Source organism: Lethenteron reissneri, chromosome 20 (genome assembly GCF_015708825.2).
Source record: "Lethenteron reissneri isolate LAM-NWPU_2019-01 chromosome 20, ASM1570882v1, whole genome shotgun sequence".
Taxonomy (NCBI): domain Eukaryota; kingdom Metazoa; phylum Chordata; class Hyperoartia; order Petromyzontiformes; family Petromyzontidae; genus Lethenteron; species Lethenteron reissneri.
The window spans coordinates 6,012,504-6,031,546 of NC_083798.1; the positions used below are offsets into that span (position 1 = coordinate 6,012,504).

Consider the following 19,043-nt stretch of genomic DNA (forward strand, 5'->3'; position numbering starts at 1 on the left):
CGTGGCGGACAGTGAGGGCAAACGGGGACACAGGGCGCTGAGCGACTTACTGTTGTTGTTGTACCAATTAAGGTGGCATGGTCGTTAAGGGGGGCCGCAGGTAGCCGGGGGTAATTGAGGACGCAGGCCGGTGATTGGACGAGAGGTATGGGTGTCTGAAATTGGCGCCGCTGTGTCTACAACAACAACGCCACATGGCACTGGGGGCTGGGGCGAGTAGCGAAGCGGGGGATGATCCAATTAATTAAGGGGAATTGGTTCAGGGATAAAGGCGGAGAGCGTGGAGAGAAACGGGAGTTGGTGCCTGGGACGAGTGACGAACGGGTGGGGAGACGGAGCAGCGGATGGGTGGATAAAGAGAGTATAGTATAAGGTAGCAGTGGATAGAGAGAATACAGTGTACGGTAGCAGTGGATAGAGAGAATACAGATAGAGTAGTAGTGGACGGAGCGAGCACAGCGTAGGATAGCAGCGGAGTACCGGACCTTGGTGGAGAGAGCTACGACGGAGTGGGACAGCAGAGAGAACAAAGAGCGACTGAGCTGGAGAGAGAGAGAGAGAGCAAAGTTTAAAAAAAAAATTTACGAATTGATGAACAAAGCAAAGTGCCGACTACACCGAGCATCTTCTTGTTTCCACTGATCGTAAAAAAAATAAAAAATAAAAAAAGAGAGCAGAGAGGAGGGTCGCTGGAGGAGCAGAAGGAGAGCGAGCGAAGCCAGCGGAGCGGAGCGAGCGAGCGGAGGGACATTGAGTGATGTTGATGGGGAGTTGTGAGTGGAAGAGTACGGCGGGTCATTGAGTGATGCCGATGGAGGAGATGCGAACTATATGAGTTAATAAAGAACCGAGAAAGACAAAGAAGCTGTCGCGTCACTACGAGTCCTACACTTGTAGAGTATTTTTGAGAAGGAGCAGTGTGTGTGTGTGAGGCGTTATACAAACAGCGATTCAATAGCTTCACCCACGATTGAACTTTAGTCTTCGCGGGGTAAAGCGTTATTTGCAAGTATAATAAATAGCACATTACGTTTCGTTGTGTTAAAATAATAACTATGCATCATGTGATTGAAGACGCGACCCTGAAAGGCGATAATGAATCGAATCACCGAGGGTTTGTGAATTGTGAAACCGCACACGGCTCACATCAGTGGTCAGTGATATCTGAACCGGTCCTGGGTCACCACCACTTCAACAACTCGCATTGACGGGCGTGGTGAAGTATGGTCAAACAACCATGACCGACACAGCGAGGGGATCCCTTCATCGGACACAGCAGATTGAGAGAGGACTCGCGCATGTAAACCGTAGTTTTGTCTTTGAATTATTAATCTTGCTGCGTGTATGATTAAGATACAAAATACTAAACACGCCAAGCTGTTTTAAGTCCGTGGGGGTGTGAGTGTATATATATACACACCCCCACACACACACAGAGAGAGACATGCCGCGTTACGGGGAGGTCCCCTTTTAATGTACCTGAGCTCACGCACGGGTTAATGGTTGAGCACAAGCATCAGGCCTTGTAGATGACAAGTCACAACTCAACATCAACACACACCGACTTGCATTTCACCACACCCCATAAGCCCTGCACACACACATATATATACACAGGCATACAACGCGAAACAATGTGCGTCTGAGAGCATTACCTTCTCGAGCACCAATCAATAGCCACGCTAATAACGGAACGCCAACGCATCACCCATGGAACCTACCATCACCACCGACTTTGGGGACATCATCGCCACCATCGGCTTCGGAAAGTTCCAAAAGTGGCTCATCTTCTGGACGAGCCTCACGTGCCTCTTTGGGGACTTCCCCTCCTTCGTACAGGTCTTCTCGGGCTCCGCCGTGCCGCACAGCTGCCGGCCCGACAGCGCGGGTGTCACGGGCTCAGCGGGGCCCACGAACGCGACCCCGGAGCCTGTGTCCGTGACCCCGAGTGATGGGCGCGGAGGCGAGCCGGTGAACCCGTGCGTGCGCGTCCTCGACGCGAGTCTCCTCCGCCCGTGGGAGCACGGCGGGGGGAATGTCTCGAGCGGTGGTGCGTGGAGCACCCTCGCCGCCGCCGCTGCTGATGGTGATGATGAGCTGGGAGCTTTTGGAAACTACAGCCAAGAGCCCTGCACCAACGGGTGGATGTACGACACCAGCCAGTATTCGTCGACCATCGTCACCGAGGTGATGTACACAATTGTGAAAAAGAGCTTTATAGCTCATCGGATTTCTCCAGTATGAATACATATTCTGATTCTCTACGCTGTATATAGATGTCTCTCTATGTAACTACCATGGCTCATTTGTATTCGTGCACGTTTTGCCTTCGTTTATGTATCGGGTGGAGGCGGTGGCGCAATTCGCAACGCAGACTGCTTATGTACGAAAGTGGCCGCCTATGTTACATTCCAGGCCACGGCTAACGTCAGTGGCGAGCGATATCTGAACGGGTCCTAGGGCACCCCCACCCCCCCAGCCCCCTTCGTTACCAACCTGCACTTGACCCAGCGGGGTGAAGTATGGCGGGTGAGACTTCATCCAGCAGCTGTGGATTGACAATGACGGATCTCTCCATCTTTGTTCTCGTGCATTCGTCTGTCCGTGTGCTCAGTTTGATCTGGTGTGCGAGCGGAGCTGGCTGAACGAGATGTCGCAGGCGATGTTCATGCTGGGATTTCTGCTTGGCTCGGCTGGTGGACCTCTCTCCGACAGGTCGGGGGGGGGCTGGGTGGAGAGGGGAGGGTGGGGCTGGGTGGGGAGGGGAGGGGCTGGTCACCCCGTGGTGCCCTTATAAAACTCAACGTTTAACGTACTCACGCCGGTTTGTGCCCACCCTCACAGTCGGGCATATTTGCGGAATATACCACGCCGCCGTTGACCCTGGCCATTGACAGAGCAAGCCAACGTTCCTACCAGCTCCCTCCGCAGGAATGTGTTTAAAATGGGAGCATTGGTATCGGGCATTGGTGGAGGTAAAACATTCGAAGGAAGGAATTGATGTAAAAGGTCGTGTGGGGTCACGCCGAGGGTTAGCGACAGGTGTGGGTGGGGGGGAATCCTTACATCGGTGCCACACTTGTCGGCAGTGCCACTCAGGAAAATACCAAAAACCCCACAGGATGGCGACGATTGGGAACCACGCGTTACACGCGTCGCCGAATCACCACCGGTGTCTTTGCATCTCGCACCAGCGATCAGCACGGTTGGCGACGTACGGTGCGAGCGAAGTTCGACAAACATCAAACCCTGCATTGAAACACCCTGAGGGGTTTTCTAGGCCAGACCACAGTTCACATTTTTGCTGTCAAATATACCGATACAATTAAGGGGCTGTGTTTGACAGTTAAGTGTGTACAGCCCTTTGTTAATCCACTGCTGGATGAAGGCCCGCCCCACGCTGTCACTCATGGAGGCTGTTTGACCATACTTCTCCACGCTGGTCAGTGCGGTAAGGCAAGGAGAGTTTATAGAGAGGTAATTGGTAAAGCCGTAGCATCAATATGCGTTTATATAGATAATTTTGCCGAAATAAACATAACTTTGCTCTTTACCTTTATTTTAGTTTGCTTTATGATTCTTGTTTCGCGTTTTAAAAACGAAAACTGACATAACCAATGTTAACTAAAATGGGAGCATTGGCATCGGGCATTGGTGGTGGTGGTGGTTAAACATTCGAGGGAAGGAATTGATGTAAAAGGTCGTGTGGGGTCACGCTGAGGGTTAGCCGGGGAGGGGGGGTCGCAGGACCACATCCAAGATAAATAATTAAAGAGCACGCTGGTAACAAGGGCGAGAAAAAAAGGAAAAGCGGTGGGGGGGGGGCTGGAGGAAAGCCAAAGAAGATACTCGACTGTATTTTCAGCGGGGAAAACAACGAGAAAGAGGTGTGACTGGGAGGAATTTTGTGGAAAGTTCCAGAAGGTGGGGAGTGAGAGGATAGATAAGGGGGTGGTGGGGGGGGGTTGTGGGTCATGAGCTCGGGGCTCCCGGAGAAAAAAAAGTTGCTCAAGTAACAGCCTCCTAGGGAAGTGCGTCACCGAGCTGTGCGTCACCGAGTGTGTGGGGAGCGGTGGTGCAGCGGTGGTGCCGCACTACGAACCCGGCGAGCCGAGTTCGAGTCTCGCTCACGGCCAACACCGGTGACGATTATATGAGCGAGTCCTGGGCCTTCCCCTAGGTCGACTCAGTCAAAAAATTTGAGTACCTGTTTCAGTGTGGAAACATCGCCACTGGGGAGACAAAGGCGGCCGGGCGTGGTGCTGGCCACCCACCCCCTCGTGTGCCGTGCCGGCCTTCGTAGGTGCTCGCAAACAGCACTCGCCCCAACAATCTATCAAGTCTATATGGGGGATCTGTGTCTATGTTACCGAGTGTGCGTTACCGAAACAATAAATGTTTCCCTTCCCAGTACGACTCGTGGGGATTCCCTTTCGTGGAGGGCACCAAAGCGAAATCGCACCCCACCTTGAACATAATCCAGCTGCGAGTTGAATGATGTGGCACGCGGCACGCGTGTCCCACCCATTCGCAGGTACGGACGGAAGGGACTTATTGTCGTGGCCATGCTCTGGCATTTTATCTGCGGGCTCGGCAGCGCGTTCTCCCCGAACGTTGCCCTCTACATCGTCTTCCGCTTCGGAGTGGGCCTCGGCATGTCGTTCATCCTCGGCAACCCCATCGTGCTCAGTGAGTCTCACGTTCGCGAGCTCGTTAGGTGCTCCATTGCTACGCATTGTCCGTCGACCCATAATGGTTTACCCGTTTTATTGCACGGGGAAATTGAGTACAAAAAAAACACGTTTCGTCTATCTGTTTGTGTTTCTCCCTTGTGATGGGACTTTGTAGGATGAACGTTGAGATTTATAAAGGGGCACGGGGTGACCAATAAGGTCTGAATTTGTCTGTAATGAGATACGCAGTGGGGTTGACAGGTATGTGTATGTAGCCGGTCCGCTCTGTCCCCTCTCCTCCCCTCTCCTCCCATCGTGACTCCTTTCGAGGGGGAGACAGGTCTTCTAAATAGACGACAACAATAACAACAACAAAGTTCGTAGACGAGGAGTCGACCTGTGCATTGTGTTCTGTCATCGACAACAGCTGAGCACGGGGGGGGGGGGGGGGTGTGAGACGGCACTTTATTTCAAGAGTCCTGTTCAGAAGGTCAATTGCGTATCTGCAATAGCGATCAGATATACCCTCCACGTCACAACACCGCAGCTGAATTCCTCGGTTCAGAAGATAGCCAGAATCAACATTTGGGGCATGCCTCGTACACCGCTGTGAACGTGTTGACTCGGGGGTCCAATCTCTGATCACCATTTTCCTGCTCTTAAATAATAATGATCATAAAAGGCACCTGGCTACCCCTCGCTATGTAAAATAGTTATTTAGGTTCCCATAGGTGAGCTCACACCGGCGGCATGGACAACGCTGAGACCTATCTGTTAATCGACTGCTGGATAAAGGGCCTCCTAACCCTACGCCTACCGTGTGGGGTCACGGGCAGGGATCGGAAACCAAAATAACAAAAGGAGACATTTTGGGGGGGGGGGGGGGGGGGGAATTCGCTAACAAAAAAACCTCAATATTTCAAGAGCCGCAATGCACTGTGGTGAACACAAAGACGGCGGTTGGTCCTTAATCAACAACGTCACGAAGCAGTCCGCAAAAAGTCGCGTGCGGTTCCGGAGCCGCAGGTTTGCCGATCCTTGGGTCACGGCAGTGCAGGATTATCCTAGTTGCAAAAGTAGCTACGTATGTAGTAGCTACGGGCCATGCACTTTCAAGGATACCGCGCTAAATGCTTTCAAGCTGTCATTTCCGGTTCAGTTATTCTGCACTTGCTATATTACTAGAGTACTATACGGCCTTCAACTTTATGAACGACTGGGCGTTTAAGGTTACCGATATGTCGTATTATCTGGCTCTATGGCAAATGAAAAAAAATACAATTACTCTACTATGCAAGTAAAACATGTTTTTTAATATTTATGTGTTTTTTTTATTTAGGGCCCCTTTATACCATATGCTTCAGGGCCCCGCACTGAGCTTAATCCGGCACTGGGTCACGGGGCGTAAACAGAGCACTCTTCACCGTGCTGCTAAGTGTGGGTTGGTGACGGCGGACAGTGTCGACGTGGGAGCATAACACAGTCCAATGCAGCCCGGAAGTAGCCCGCAACAGCTGCGTGATGTGTGGTGGTGGTCACCCGTGGCAGCACTACACAGGCTTTTAATCCTGCTTAGCTTTGGAGGTCTGACGAGATCGGTCTTCGTGCAAAGTGATTTGGTCATACTCTTTTGTTCTTTCGGTAAAGTCACGTAAGTAGAAAAATAATAGATCACGACGTTTCGCTCGCAACACAAGCAATCGTCATCAGGTGGAACAACCACAGCAAGAAAAATCTGCTGAAATAGTATGGATTCCTGCAGTCACGAACGCTTCAAATCAATATTGATTTGGTCATGTGGTGGAGACTCACGACACCTACACGCCAGCAACACGCCAACAACATGCCAGCAACACGCGTGGCCACCGTGTGTTGGCACGCAGCCAGATGAGTACCTGGTGCAGTGGGTAATAATTCACTATGTAACACGATCTTTGTTCCTCGGTAGTAAGTGTTATTTCGTAATAGCTTCTGCCTCAAAAGTGCAGAAAATGGCTATTATTCCCCACAAACTTTGCTTTTGTGACCGGGACTTCACGTGAAGGAATGACACAAATGCACACGTTTTCTCATTGAAAATAGGTACATTCCTAAATATCACTGTCCTGGTCACAAAAGCAAAGTTTGTGGGGAATAATCGCCATTTTCTGCACTTTTGAGGCATAAGCAATTAGGAAACAACACTTACTACCCAGGGACAAAACAAATATTTGTCTTTGTTACACAGTGATCAGCACGGGGGAAACAAAAGGCAGCCGGGGGCATGGTTTCGGCCATCCACCCCTTCCCTCGTGTGCCGTCACCGGCCTCCATCGGGCCTACTCGCTAACAGCACTTGCCCCAACAGTCTGCTAATGCTATACTGGGGAACCATTTCTCGTTCTGCGTGCAGTCATGGAGTGGTGCGGCACGTCCACGAGAACTCTGGCCGCCCTGGTCCCCCAGGCCTCGCGGGGCATGGGGCAGGTGCTGCTCGCCACGCTGGCCTACTTCATCCGCGACTGGCGAACGTTCCAGCTCGTCGTCACCATCCCCCCCTTCGTGGCCTTCATCGTCTACTTGTGGTGACCGCGACGCTCTCGCAAACCGCGACGGCACGCGGTTCATCGGTTCATCGACCTGCCGCGCGATGAGGGCCTCCCCATGCCGCGCAGGCTGCTCATGATGTTCATGTTGATGATGCCGATGCTGGTATTGATGGTGGTGCTGCATGAGGACGACTACATAGCCGTCAACCCATACGGTTCACCCGTATTGTACAGGAAAATTGAGTTTTCAGGTCCATACGGCGTACAGACGTTTCAGTGCGGGGCATTTTTTTGTGTCTATTTCTTTGTGTTTTTCACTTGCGATGGGACTTTGTAGGATTAATTTTGAGATTTATAAGGGCACGTGTGACCAGTAAGGTAACACATTCCTGCGGAGGGAGCTGGTAGGAACGTTGGGTTGCTCGGACAATGGCCAGGGTCAACAGCGGCGTGGTGTATTCTGCAAATATGACCGACTGTGAGGGCGGGCACAAGCCGGCGTGAGTAGGTTAAACATTGAGTTTTATAAGGGCACCACGGGGTGACCAGCCCCTCCCCTCCCCACCCAGCCCCACCCTCCCCCTCCCCACCCAGCCCCACCCTCCCCCTCCCCACCCAGCCCCACCCTCCCCCTCCCCACCCAGCCCACCCTCCCCCTCCCCACCCAGCCCCACCCTCCCCCTCCCCACCCAGCCCCACCCTCCCCCTCCCCACCCAGCCCCACCCTCCCCCTCCCCACCCAGCCCCACCCTCCCCCTCCCCACCCAGCCCCACCCTCTCCTCCCACCCCTCCCCACCCAGCCCCTCCCCACCCAGCCCCTCCCTCCCCTCCCTCCCCACCCAGCCCCTCCCTGCACGATGGACACAATGATCCCCTGTGAGCTGGTGTAACCAGGAGGATCCTACCAGTATTAATTGGTCTGTAACAAGTTAGACACCGATAAGGGATTTGCAGCGATGTGACTATGACGGAGGTCATACTGATGCCGCTGCTGCTGAGGACACTGCTGAAAGTGCTGCTGGTGCCGATGAATATGATGACGATCCTGCTGCTGATGCTGCTTATGATAATGATGATATTGACACTGCTGAGAATGATTTTCCGACTGATTGTGCTGGCGTAGATCATTACATCGCCAACCGTACTAATCTGCACCTCCGATTAGCAGGGTTGGTTACGTACGGTGCGAAGTTCAACGTGCACACATGCAAAGATGATGTTAATTGGTTCTTTACCCTTCTATCTGGCAACAAAACGGACACCTTTTTACAAGGAGTCATGTTTGCATAGACCGCAATACCTGCAGTCATAATCCAAACAAAAGACATAACTCTGATAATGTACACTGTCCTTGAAGTTGATTGGTCCACACCCGAGACAGCTTTCCTTAGAGCCTAGTCTCACATGGGTTGGACCAGATGACGCCAAAAGGTATTGCGGTCTATGCAAACATGACTCCTTGTAAAAAGGTGTCAGTTTTGTTGCCAGATAGAACGGGTAAAAAACCAATTATCATATTTTTACTGGCAAATGAGGTTCCCATAGTAATATGATGTTCTTAATGATGCTGGTGCTGCTGTTACCGATAACGATGTTGCCGAGGGCATTGCCACTAATGACGATGCCGCCGATCATTGCCGATGACATCGCGTGGCGCGGCAGCATCGTTCCCGAGTCGGCGCGGTGGCTCTACATGAGGGGGGACCACGATCGCGCCAAGAAACTCATCATGGAAGCGGCCAAGCAGAATGGCGTCAGCCTACCCACGCACATGGTGGACACGGTGAGAGTGTTTTGGCCACCCGAGTTCTTCGCTGCGCGCCGCGGGTTCCAGGTATCGATTGGGGCAAGATCTCGTGTTGCTTTTTTGGGGGAGTAGAATTTTTTTCGCCCCCCACCCCCCCCGGCGCATCCCGATTGTGTTAACGGTGTCATGTCACCAAGTAAATAATTCCCTCGGAAGTGTCGCAAAGTCGTTGCACTCCTTGTGTGTCCAGAGAACGGTCGTGGGATAGCTCTTTCGCTCGACTCCTGTCAAAAAGTTCTTCAAGTGAGCGCTTTATCCTACGCGCAGCAGAGGGTGCAATTTCCCACACACACTGCCTTGAGATCGATTGCCTCATGACAGCCAAAGCGATATTGTTAATACTCAGAGTTGGAAAGTGACAAATTAAACGAACACGTACATTGAAATACGAGGTTTTGTTGGTGGTGTCTTTAGTAACTGGGTTCAGATAATTCACTCAAACTGACGAGGACCTATCATTATCACGGGTGGCTGGTACCCAGATGTGGACTCAGGCTATCAATGCTCGTAATTCCGCCCCCGTGTTAGCCCCCGTGAGCCTCCTGGTCACTCAGTTTTAGTATAATCGATGGATACAACTCCAATGAGGATTTCCATGACTTAACTTTGATCCCCGTGTCTAACATTCAAATTTGGTTGGTTCCCTGGAAACTGTTATGTCAGCATTTCACTGCGAATGTAAATTTCGTTACCTAATATGTGGTGCCTTGCTGTATATTATACACCCCTATAGTTGTATGCACTGTCTGTTTCTATCTACATTATAGGCAGCCTCGTTTGTTTCACGTTTACTTTTCCCCGTGTTTTTCCTTTTCTATTTGTGTTAGAAAAGAGGCCCGCAATTTCAGCATGTTCTCATTCGGCTAAAGGACCCTTCGAATGTGTCCTTGTAGGACCTGCAGCTTGCCATCTCAGTATTCACGAATTAAAAGGCCGCGCAGATTACACACGCGGCATAAAAATAGTCACCCTTGCTCGCTATTGTTGGTGGAGTCTCACAAATGCTTTATCGGGTCAATAACTTATTAATACGGCGCCGAAATTCTCCGGGCTGGACCGGTTTACTTCGGCGCCGGGCTCATCTACGCGACCCGACAATCATTAACACACTTGCACATCGTTCAAGAAAGCCACCGTCCCATCATGTCGCATTTTGACTACCCCGGCAAGGGCACCCTCTGAGTAAGGTATTTCTCACTGGTCTTGGCAATAGCATTTATCTATAGAAGCAGATTCCACTTTTAAGCCGTTGGTCAGAGTTGCTGACCTCATGCCTATTCACATGACTATCGGTATCTTTGACAAACGAATAGCCAACGTGCTGTCGGCATTACTAAGAGTTAACCTCCCAAACCAGAAAGCCCTAATGCTTCCCTGTCATCTATATCTACTCCCCTCCACGCGCTGCCTTCTCCAGCAACAGGGCTTGCAGCTGGAGCCCCCCAATTAATCTTAGCTCAAAAGGGAGGTCACTTTTATCTGCCACTGTTCAAGTTCAAGACTTTCTGTTCTCTTGCCCATCACTGCCTGCCTCTCCCTCGAAAATGAATGCCAACTCTTTCTGTAGAGCGTTTTGAAATGCGGCCGCTTTTGGATGCTGTACAAAAATATTCATCACTACAGATTCCAATAAACTAGACAATAAACGACTGTATTCACCCCCCCCCACTCCCTGGTGATTTAGAGTTACAATTGGACTTCTGTTTGCTTGGCTGCTTGCATGCGTGGGCAGCGGTAGTGTAGTGGTCAGCGCGCTGCGCTACAACACCGGCGACCAGAGTTCGATTCCCGTTCACGGCCCACATTGGTGACGAATATCGGAACTGGTCCTGGGCCTCCCCTAGGTCGACTCGACCTCAAAAATGAGTATCCGGTGCAATGTGCAAATATCGCTACTGGGGAAACAAAGTGTGCGGCCGGGCGCGGTGCTGACCCCCCCACCACCCCATCGTGTGCCTTGCTAACATTAACAGCATATTCTTGGTTCTTTCGGTAAAGTCACGTAAATAGAATAGAAAATAAAAATACATTTGTATTGTTAATTTTAATTTTATTATTTTATTTAAGATTTTTTGTTTTCTATCTACGTGACTTTACCAAAAGAATCAAGAATATGAATTCCTGCAGTCACGAAAGTTTTAAGTCAAAAAAAGGTTAACAGCACTTGCCAAAACAGTCTCAAACGTCGTACTACTCAAATTGTAAATGTTGTGGATTTACTCTCCAACACACCGGTGGGCTGAATTAGTTACTAATTGGCGTTTGGTTTACGTGACAAGTCCCTTATTAATTGGCTGTCGGGTGGTGGAGGGTTACGGACACATTTACACTTGCGCGATCTAACCCAAAAACCTTTATTGTGAATAATAATGGTCGTGAAAGCCGACGTGTTAAACAACACAGTCTGCTTGAGGCGACACGGGGGATCACTGTCTTTGTGCGTCCCCCTGCTCCAGCTGTCAATCGAGAAGAAGAAGTCCTCGACGTCCGCGCTCGACCTCTTTAGAACGTTCCACATGCGACGTCTCACCCTGACCATCCTCTACCTCTGGTGAGATGTCACAGTCAAAATTAGCAGGGTAACAAATCCACTCCCCCACCCACCCAGCCTCCCTCCGCCCCGGGGCTCCCGTCTGCCTCCACGTCCCACGATTCAATTGCCGACATTTTCCGCACTATGAGACGCGCTGGATGACAAGACGCACCTCTGACGATTGCTTTAAATTACGGGGGGGGGGGGGGGTGTCATATCATTTGGAGAATGCCTAAATCAGTTCCAAGTCAAGACTCGTGATTAAGATTAAAGAATCAACTTTATACATTATTTGTATCCTTGCGAAGATAGTGGCCTCACGGGTCACCTGAACCCATTATTCCTCCCCATTGTCACAGTTAGTTAACATTCTAATTATTATAATTATCTTAACATTTTGAGCAAAACCTTCCCAGAACTAAGTTTTGTTTTCGTCACGTGTATGTCCGTAGTATGACGTTGAACTTATTTCGCACTGGCAAGGGTGACCTAAGTGAACAAGCGACAATAACATCCTAATAAATCACATTCTTGGTTCTTTCGGTAAAGTCACGTGACTTTACCGAAAGAACCAAGAATGTGAATCCCTGCAGTCACGAAAGCTTTAAATCAAAATCCTAATAAATCATTACATATACGGGGGGGGGGGGGGGGGGAGTTTGGGGGCGGGCAGTCGCCTAACACCCCACAGCTTAGAGGCAATAATAAGAGGGAACACGATTGTGTGTTTATTTAAATCATGGTTGCTGTGCACTGACCAAAAGGACTAACATGGCAAGGGACCCCATCAGCAACCGGCGCGATATGACCGTGAAGACATTCCTCAATTTGAGCAGTTATAGGAACCGGGGTGGGGGGAGGGGTGAGAGACAATGGGGGAGGCAATTCCAAAGTCGGACATTGAGAGGAAACAAGCAGAGAGAGAGAGAAGTGTTGGGACTTTCAATGCGGCTGGTGGTGGTGGTGGTGGTTGAACAGCGTGGACGAGACGATACAGTCAGCCAGTCTGGTAGACCGAGTGTTCAACGTGGCGGTAGTCATCGATGAGTGAGGTTACATGGGAACGGTAGCGAAAGGTCGTAGCGATAGAAGAGCGAATGAGGAGGTGGGTGACTGGAGTGAAACAAATGAAGCAGAGGGTGATGATGGACATCACGAGCAGAGAAGGGAGACAAAATAACCAAGAAGGAAAACGAAAATCTGCCATCCACACAGACTCTTGGCGTAATGGAAATAATTGTTTATTTCTGTATTGTTTTGTCCGTCTGCTGAAGCATGAACCTCTCTGCAGGTTGATGGTGAGCATGTCCTACTACAAACTGAGCCTCAGCTCCACGGGATTTGGCCTCAGCATCTACCTCACCCAGATGATCTTCGGCGTCACCGAATCGCCGGCCCGCTTTTGCCTGCCGTGGTTTTTGGAGCGCTTCGGTCGCCGGCCGAGCATGTTCACCGTCCAGTTGGTCGGGGGCCTGGCCTGCATCATCCTCGCGCTCATCCCTGATGGTGAGAGGCCACCCTGTCCAAGTTGCCACCACACACTGCATCGCCACACTGGTCACTGTGGGTTATTGGTTGAAGGTGGATGGGGGGCGGGGGGGCTAGGGCCCCAGGGACTGCCATGTACATTGCAGAATGCGCTAACCACTGCCCCGCCACTCCCAGCCCTTTTGCGATTTGCAACACGATACACGATCTTCGCTATCCTTTCATGCGTGGAAGCGACTGCCCCACAACATCACCACGGATAACGGTGGGGGCTCCCCTCCTGCTGTTGTGGTCGTGCTCGTGGTGGCGATGGCCGTGATTGTGTCGGTGCTGGTGGCATTGGGACAGACCTGCGAGTGGTCACCACGGTGATGGCGGTCTTGGTGAAGACGTGCATGGCGTGCGCTTTCTCCGTCCTCTTGGTCTACTCGACAGAGCTCTTCCCCACCACCCACCGGTAGGAGGGAGAGGGCATCCCCATAGACAGCCCCGCGGACAAAGTACAACGTTCGCGCGCCTCATCTCGCCGTATAATCGGAGTTCAGCTTTCTTTGGTGCTTTTGAACGGGAGTCCACACGAGCATCAGCACGAACACGTGTGGGGGCACATGAGATGCTGCCCTTTCTTGTAGACCAAGCATTGTTCATCAAACACGATAGATATAAAAAAAACACCATTGTCCCTGACTGGACACGACTCCGTCACTCTATGCCGTTATCGTACCGAGTTGCAATGGATGCTCAGAGTGAACACGTTTGTTGGCGACAGTTGCCTGTAAATGACCCAAGTGTGTTACTGCACAGCGACTTTGTGGGTAGAATAATTTAGCGCATCAAAACATATTGTCGTATTGTACTTCTATGTTCCCATGTTTATGCTGCCCGTGCCCTCACCCACCGGTGAGGGCCCTCATCCAGCATTTGGATGAGGCCTGACGAGAGCTGTTCATGTACGCGTCACATAAACAGCAGTGTCCTCCACCAGACGCACCGTTTCCACTGACAATGTTCCACGCGTGCAATGCCGACCGCGCGCAAGTGCGCGAGCGTGGCCCCGACACGACGGCCCAGTTACCCCAGACCGTTGACGTCGTCTCGACAGACAAAACGGACTGGGGATGTCGGCAATGTCGGGCAGCCTGGGTGGAATTCTGGCTCCCATGGTGTCCCTTCTCGGCGCCTACCACCGCGTCATCCCGCTCACGTTGGTGGGCGTCGGCGTGCTCGTCAGCTCGCTGCTCTGCCTGTGGCTGCCGGAGACCAGGAACGTCAAGCTGCCCGACGTTCTACCGACCAAAGCAGAGCTCGCGCACACGTACGTGTCCAACAATTTATTTTGGGGGGGGGGGGGGGGTGGGGTTAACACCTTTTGCAAGTTGGGCGTGCGTCACGGGGAAAAGTGTCACCGGGCGATTGTCACGTCTTGTCGGTGACAACGGGGTTTTGTTGAAAAGTGCTTCTGATGGACAATCATTTGGTCTACTGAGCAACGAACCGTTGGTAGCTCGAGGACTTCTGTCTTTGACCTGAATTGTAGTTGCCATTCCATTTATCCATTCGGGGTCATATTTGCCGAGATTTGGGAAAGCAACTTGGCTGTTGCCGTGATGGAGGCAGTCAGGGTCCGCTCTCTGCCTGGATGGATAAAGTCCTCTGTGCATATTGCTCACTTGACCGCGGTGCCTGTGTCTGGTGTCATGTAGGGCCAAGCTGAAGAAGGCAGGAGAGGCGCAGAACGGCGCGGCGAAGGGCAGCCTCAAGGTTTTCACGACGAGACTCTAAGTGGAGCGAGGGGCTACAGAGGGAGTGGTGTGCGGTGGAAGTCTACAATGGTACCATTGTTTTTAAAACGTGGACATAACTGTCGGTCGGTTGATGTTTACAGACTCAACAATGCTTTGGCACCGTCTACTCTGAAAATGTGCAATTTTAACAATTTGTCCAACGGACCTCACGATTTTAAATAAAACAAAAATTACGCTTGATGTCGAGAAGTCATCTTTTTTCCCCCAAGTTTTGTTTTACCGACGCGGTTTAATTTCTCTGCCCAATTCTCGTACTGTTGGTAACACGTCATCAGTGTCGTTTTTATTTGGAATTCCGGCACCTATCAGAGCACCACCTTGCCAGGGTGTGGCCGTGGAAGATGATGAAACAGAACTACTTCTGATTCACTTCAAGTCGGCCTTACAAACCACGCTAACGGCGAACCCTTTCACGCGCTGTGCCCTGCAGAGCACATTCGTCACACCGTCAGATCTGTAATTTTTAGCCAAATTAAATCGACCATCCGAGTTAAACACATTTGTTTGCCGCGCGAAAAATTGGAGACCACGCCGAGACCATCGGCTCAATTCACCCTCGGACCCAGTTTTGACCACGGGTGGATGGAACCAGATTCGAGGCAACGAGCCCAGTGCTGCTGGCTCCAGGGCTTGGACCGCTGAGCCGCCCGGCCACTGAACCATTGAATCAGCTTGTTTTATAAAGCACGTAAGAACATTGATTACGCATTAACAAGTTGGGGGGGGGAAGAATAAATCTGGCTGCGTGTATGGATTATGTAAAGCTTCAATAGGGTAGGTCCCTGATAGCAACACGACTCTTCCACTGCGGGTTCATTCGTACAGGATTACCCTTACAAGAGTTATCGTGCCCCCTTTCACCGTCCGTCCCCCGAGTTATGTACGGACAGATGGGCAGACAGAGCTTAAATGATTTTGATTTGAGGCTTTCGTGACTGCAGGATTCCATACTCTTTGGTTCTTTCGGTAAAGTCACGTGGGAAATATTATTTTATACCTACGTGACTTTACCGAAAGAACCAAAGAGTATAGAGCTTAATGAATAAACGTGGTCAACCTTGGCTGAGTAAACGTGGTCGGCCACGTGGAATCAACGTGGTCAACGTTGAATCAACGTGGTCAACCTTAGCTGTAAAGCCTTAAAAAACAACTCAACAAGAGACTCCTGAAGCGTAGAGCACCATGTCCCCCCCACCCCCCCCCCCAGTGGCGATCCTGGTCCTGGGTACAGAGGAGGAGGTTCGTAGGTCACGATGTGGAGAGTTCTAAAATCCACTGCTGGATGAGGGCCTCCCCCACACTGCGTTAATCACTGAGGTTGCGTGACCATTCCTCACCGTGCTGGTCAGTGCGGGTTGGAAAAGCGGTGGTCAAGAATCGAACTCGGGTTGCCAGGTCCACAGAGTGCAGTGTGCAAACCGACGCTTCCCACCCACTGGTGATTAATAAAAAGTATTGTTTTAAAGGCTGTTTAAAAGAGTTTATCAGCAAGGAGAGGAGGGTTGGGGGGGGGGGCAGCACAGATGACCCATCGAGGTCACGTGCTTAAACCGTTGCCGGACGCCCCTCGGTTTGACTTTCTCAGCAATATTCGCCAGTGTCGCCGTTGCGTGTATGATTAACCGGGCAGTTAGCTCCCCGCCGAAGAGCCTTGCCGGACCAATCTCCGGAATGCCTGCCCCGTGTTTACACCCTGCACCGAGACACTCCCCTCTGTGTGGAGTTAATGAAGAGACATTCCTCCGCCCCCCTCCCCCCCCCTGGGTTGAGGTTAATTAATGAAGAGAAACACCCCTTTGGTTTAACGGGCCACCTGTAATTCCGGGAACGCATTGCAAACACACGCGCACACACAAAAATAAACGCGGGGTTGGGGCGGCTGTCCCCAAGTGTCCTTCCCCGGGAGGAGGGCGCCTGCATTGCGCGCTTTCAGATGTGCTCCTGCGGCCGTCTGGAACGCTCTTCCTTCCGATATCACTGGAGCTACGCACTTTGAAATCTAAAAATTGAAAACTCACTTCTTTCAAGCACTGCTCTTTTTGTCGTTTGTCGTCCTACCCTCGGCACCTCCGATTTAGCGCGGCTGACTACGTCGCAAGTCCAACATCACACGTACGAATGTGAAGACGAATCGTTCGGAGGGAAGGGAGCAGTCGCGCACGCAGCTGATGGCTTTTGTGTTTGTTGGGAGCACTGCAGCAGCCGGGCGAGTGGTGTGGGGGGGGGCCTTGCACACCGCGTGCGCTCCTAGCCAGACTCCTGTGTGGGGGGGTTGTACACGAGCGCCCGCGCGTAGACAGGACAACGCGGTATTGTCGCATCTCCAATTAGCACGGTTGGCTACGTACAGCACGAAGCAATTGTTCGTAAACATTCAACGTTGGGCCAATGTTACTGTGTTTTTGCCCTTTTCACCGCATTTCACGATCGTCGTTATGTCACGAGACCAAGCATCCAATTCGGACCTCCCAAAGCAGTGGTAGAAAATATTTTGATTTAAAGCTTCGTGACTGCAGGGATTCATCTTCTTGGTTCTTTCGGTAAAGACAGCGTCTGAAGACGTCTGTCTTTCCGACAGCCCTGCTCTTCACCTGAGGACGGCTGCTTACGTTGTGGCCGAAACGTCCTGAGAATTGTATTTTATTATGTTTTATTTTTATTATTTTATTATTTCCCTTCTACGTGACTTTACCGAAAGAACCAAGAAGATGGTAGAAAATACTACCTGGCGATGGACATCACGGAATGACCTCGGAGATCCGTGAAAGCGACCTCTGATAAACCGATATTTTAAATATCAGAGATGTGATTTTGGGAAGTTAAGTGCATTACCAATTAATTTCACGCCATGTATTGTTTGTGCAGCCATTGGTGGACTAGGACCGAGACCAATCAACTTGCTCCACTTGAGAACTCGGTTTAGGAAACAGGTGGCTGCCACCTGGATATGAACTCAGCAGTTCTCAGCAGTGGCGGCTCAAGGCTCTAAACTCCGAGCCACTTAGCCACCTTTTTTTTGTTTCACCCCCATTTGGATATACCGGTGCATTCCGCTACGACTTGTACGTTCCATTAAGATCCGTTCGCATCCCCCACCATACGAAGGAAGAGATCATCACGGTGCTGTGTATAAAGAAACATGTTTATTTAATACTGCGTGTTGTAAAGCAAAGTCATCATTGTTCCTAAGATATCTTGCACATGCTAACGTTAAGAATACGATTTTTTTTTCTTCCCGGTACTAAATTTGTGCAACGTTTACAAACTGGGTTTAAAAACGACAAGCGTGAGCGTCATCGAACGACAGAAGCCTGAAAATCCACACACACCGTTGCAATTCATGCCGGGGGGGGTCGGGGAGGGGAGGGGGAAAGACAGTGCACTCCAGGTGCAAAGATTGCAAACGAAATCCCAACTAAAACTACGTACGTATAAACCCCACAATAGACGGCCGAGTGACGACGCTGTCCTCACTGGCGTCGTTTTACGCGGACGTGTGGATCCCGGCGCACGACTGCGAATGGCATATGCACCTTCCCATGGAAGAAGCCGATCGGTCAAAAGAGTTAAAAAAAAATTAACATTGCTGTCAAAGGCCTCATCGTGAAAGTAAAATTCTTTCATTAAAAAAAGATTAAATATGGACCCTGCTGCATTTTCAACATCTTGTGGGACAAAGAAAATAATTACGACAATTATTTTAAGAATGTGACTAAATATTCGTAAGCTATTCACCGTCAATGCAATCACGGATTAAAAAGAAAGCGGTAAGATTTTTTTTCCATAAAAACATTACCATTATCATCATTTGTAATGAACTGCAAGCATCCACCTCGTAAGCGTCGACGAGCTCCGTCGACGCGACAAGCCAAGCGGGGAACAATCGCGACGTCGTCTGCCCGCGGTGCCCACCCTGAGATGACAACATGATCAGCAACACCGTGCAGGCTTGTAGAGACGCTGGAAGTGACGTCGGCGGTGCGACGCGGTGCGATGCAGGGCGATGGTGCGACGGTGCGACGGTGCGACGCAGGACGATGCTAGTCCTCCCCGAAGCCGTTATTCTCCACCGCCTCGACGCCATCAACCGACTCGTACATCGGTGAAGACGGGTCGCCATCCCGCGTCTCGCCCGCAGACATTTCCGGATCCTCGTTCTCACAGTCGTCGGGCTCGCACTTTCCATTCCGGGCGCCCAGAGGGGAGGC

General features: G+C 51.0%; 1 protein-coding gene across 1 annotated transcript; it reads left to right on the top strand.

Annotated features, from left to right (window-relative positions):
* The first annotated feature begins 1,451 nt into the window (after window positions 1-1,451).
* LOC133344470 (solute carrier family 22 member 13-like) lies at window positions 1,452-15,477 on the top strand. Its single transcript, XM_061554448.1, has 10 exons — window positions 1,452-2,187; window positions 2,615-2,715; window positions 4,535-4,689; window positions 7,066-7,237; window positions 8,865-8,985; window positions 11,466-11,560; window positions 12,834-13,048; window positions 13,379-13,487; window positions 14,133-14,345; window positions 14,734-15,477. Exons 1-10 carry the CDS (start codon window positions 1,711-1,713, stop codon window positions 14,810-14,812), a joined length of 1,737 nt encoding a protein of 578 aa, XP_061410432.1. The 5' UTR covers window positions 1,452-1,710; the 3' UTR covers window positions 14,813-15,477.
* Window positions 15,478-19,043: the final 3,566 nt, after the last annotated feature.

What these genes read in the sequence shown, in the direction of transcription:
- LOC133344470 (XM_061554448.1), top strand. Translation starts at nt 1,711, where the DNA reads ATGGAACCTACCATCACCACCGACTTTGGGGACATCATCGCCACCATC. An exon ending in CCACGCACATGGTGGACACG is followed by an intron (nt 8,986 to 11,465) that starts GTGAGAGTGTTT and finishes CCCCTGCTCCAG; the next exon opens with CTGTCAATCGAGAAGAAGAA. An exon ending in CTGACCATCCTCTACCTCTG is followed by an intron (nt 11,561 to 12,833) that starts GTGAGATGTCAC and finishes ACCTCTCTGCAG; the next exon opens with GTTGATGGTGAGCATGTCCT.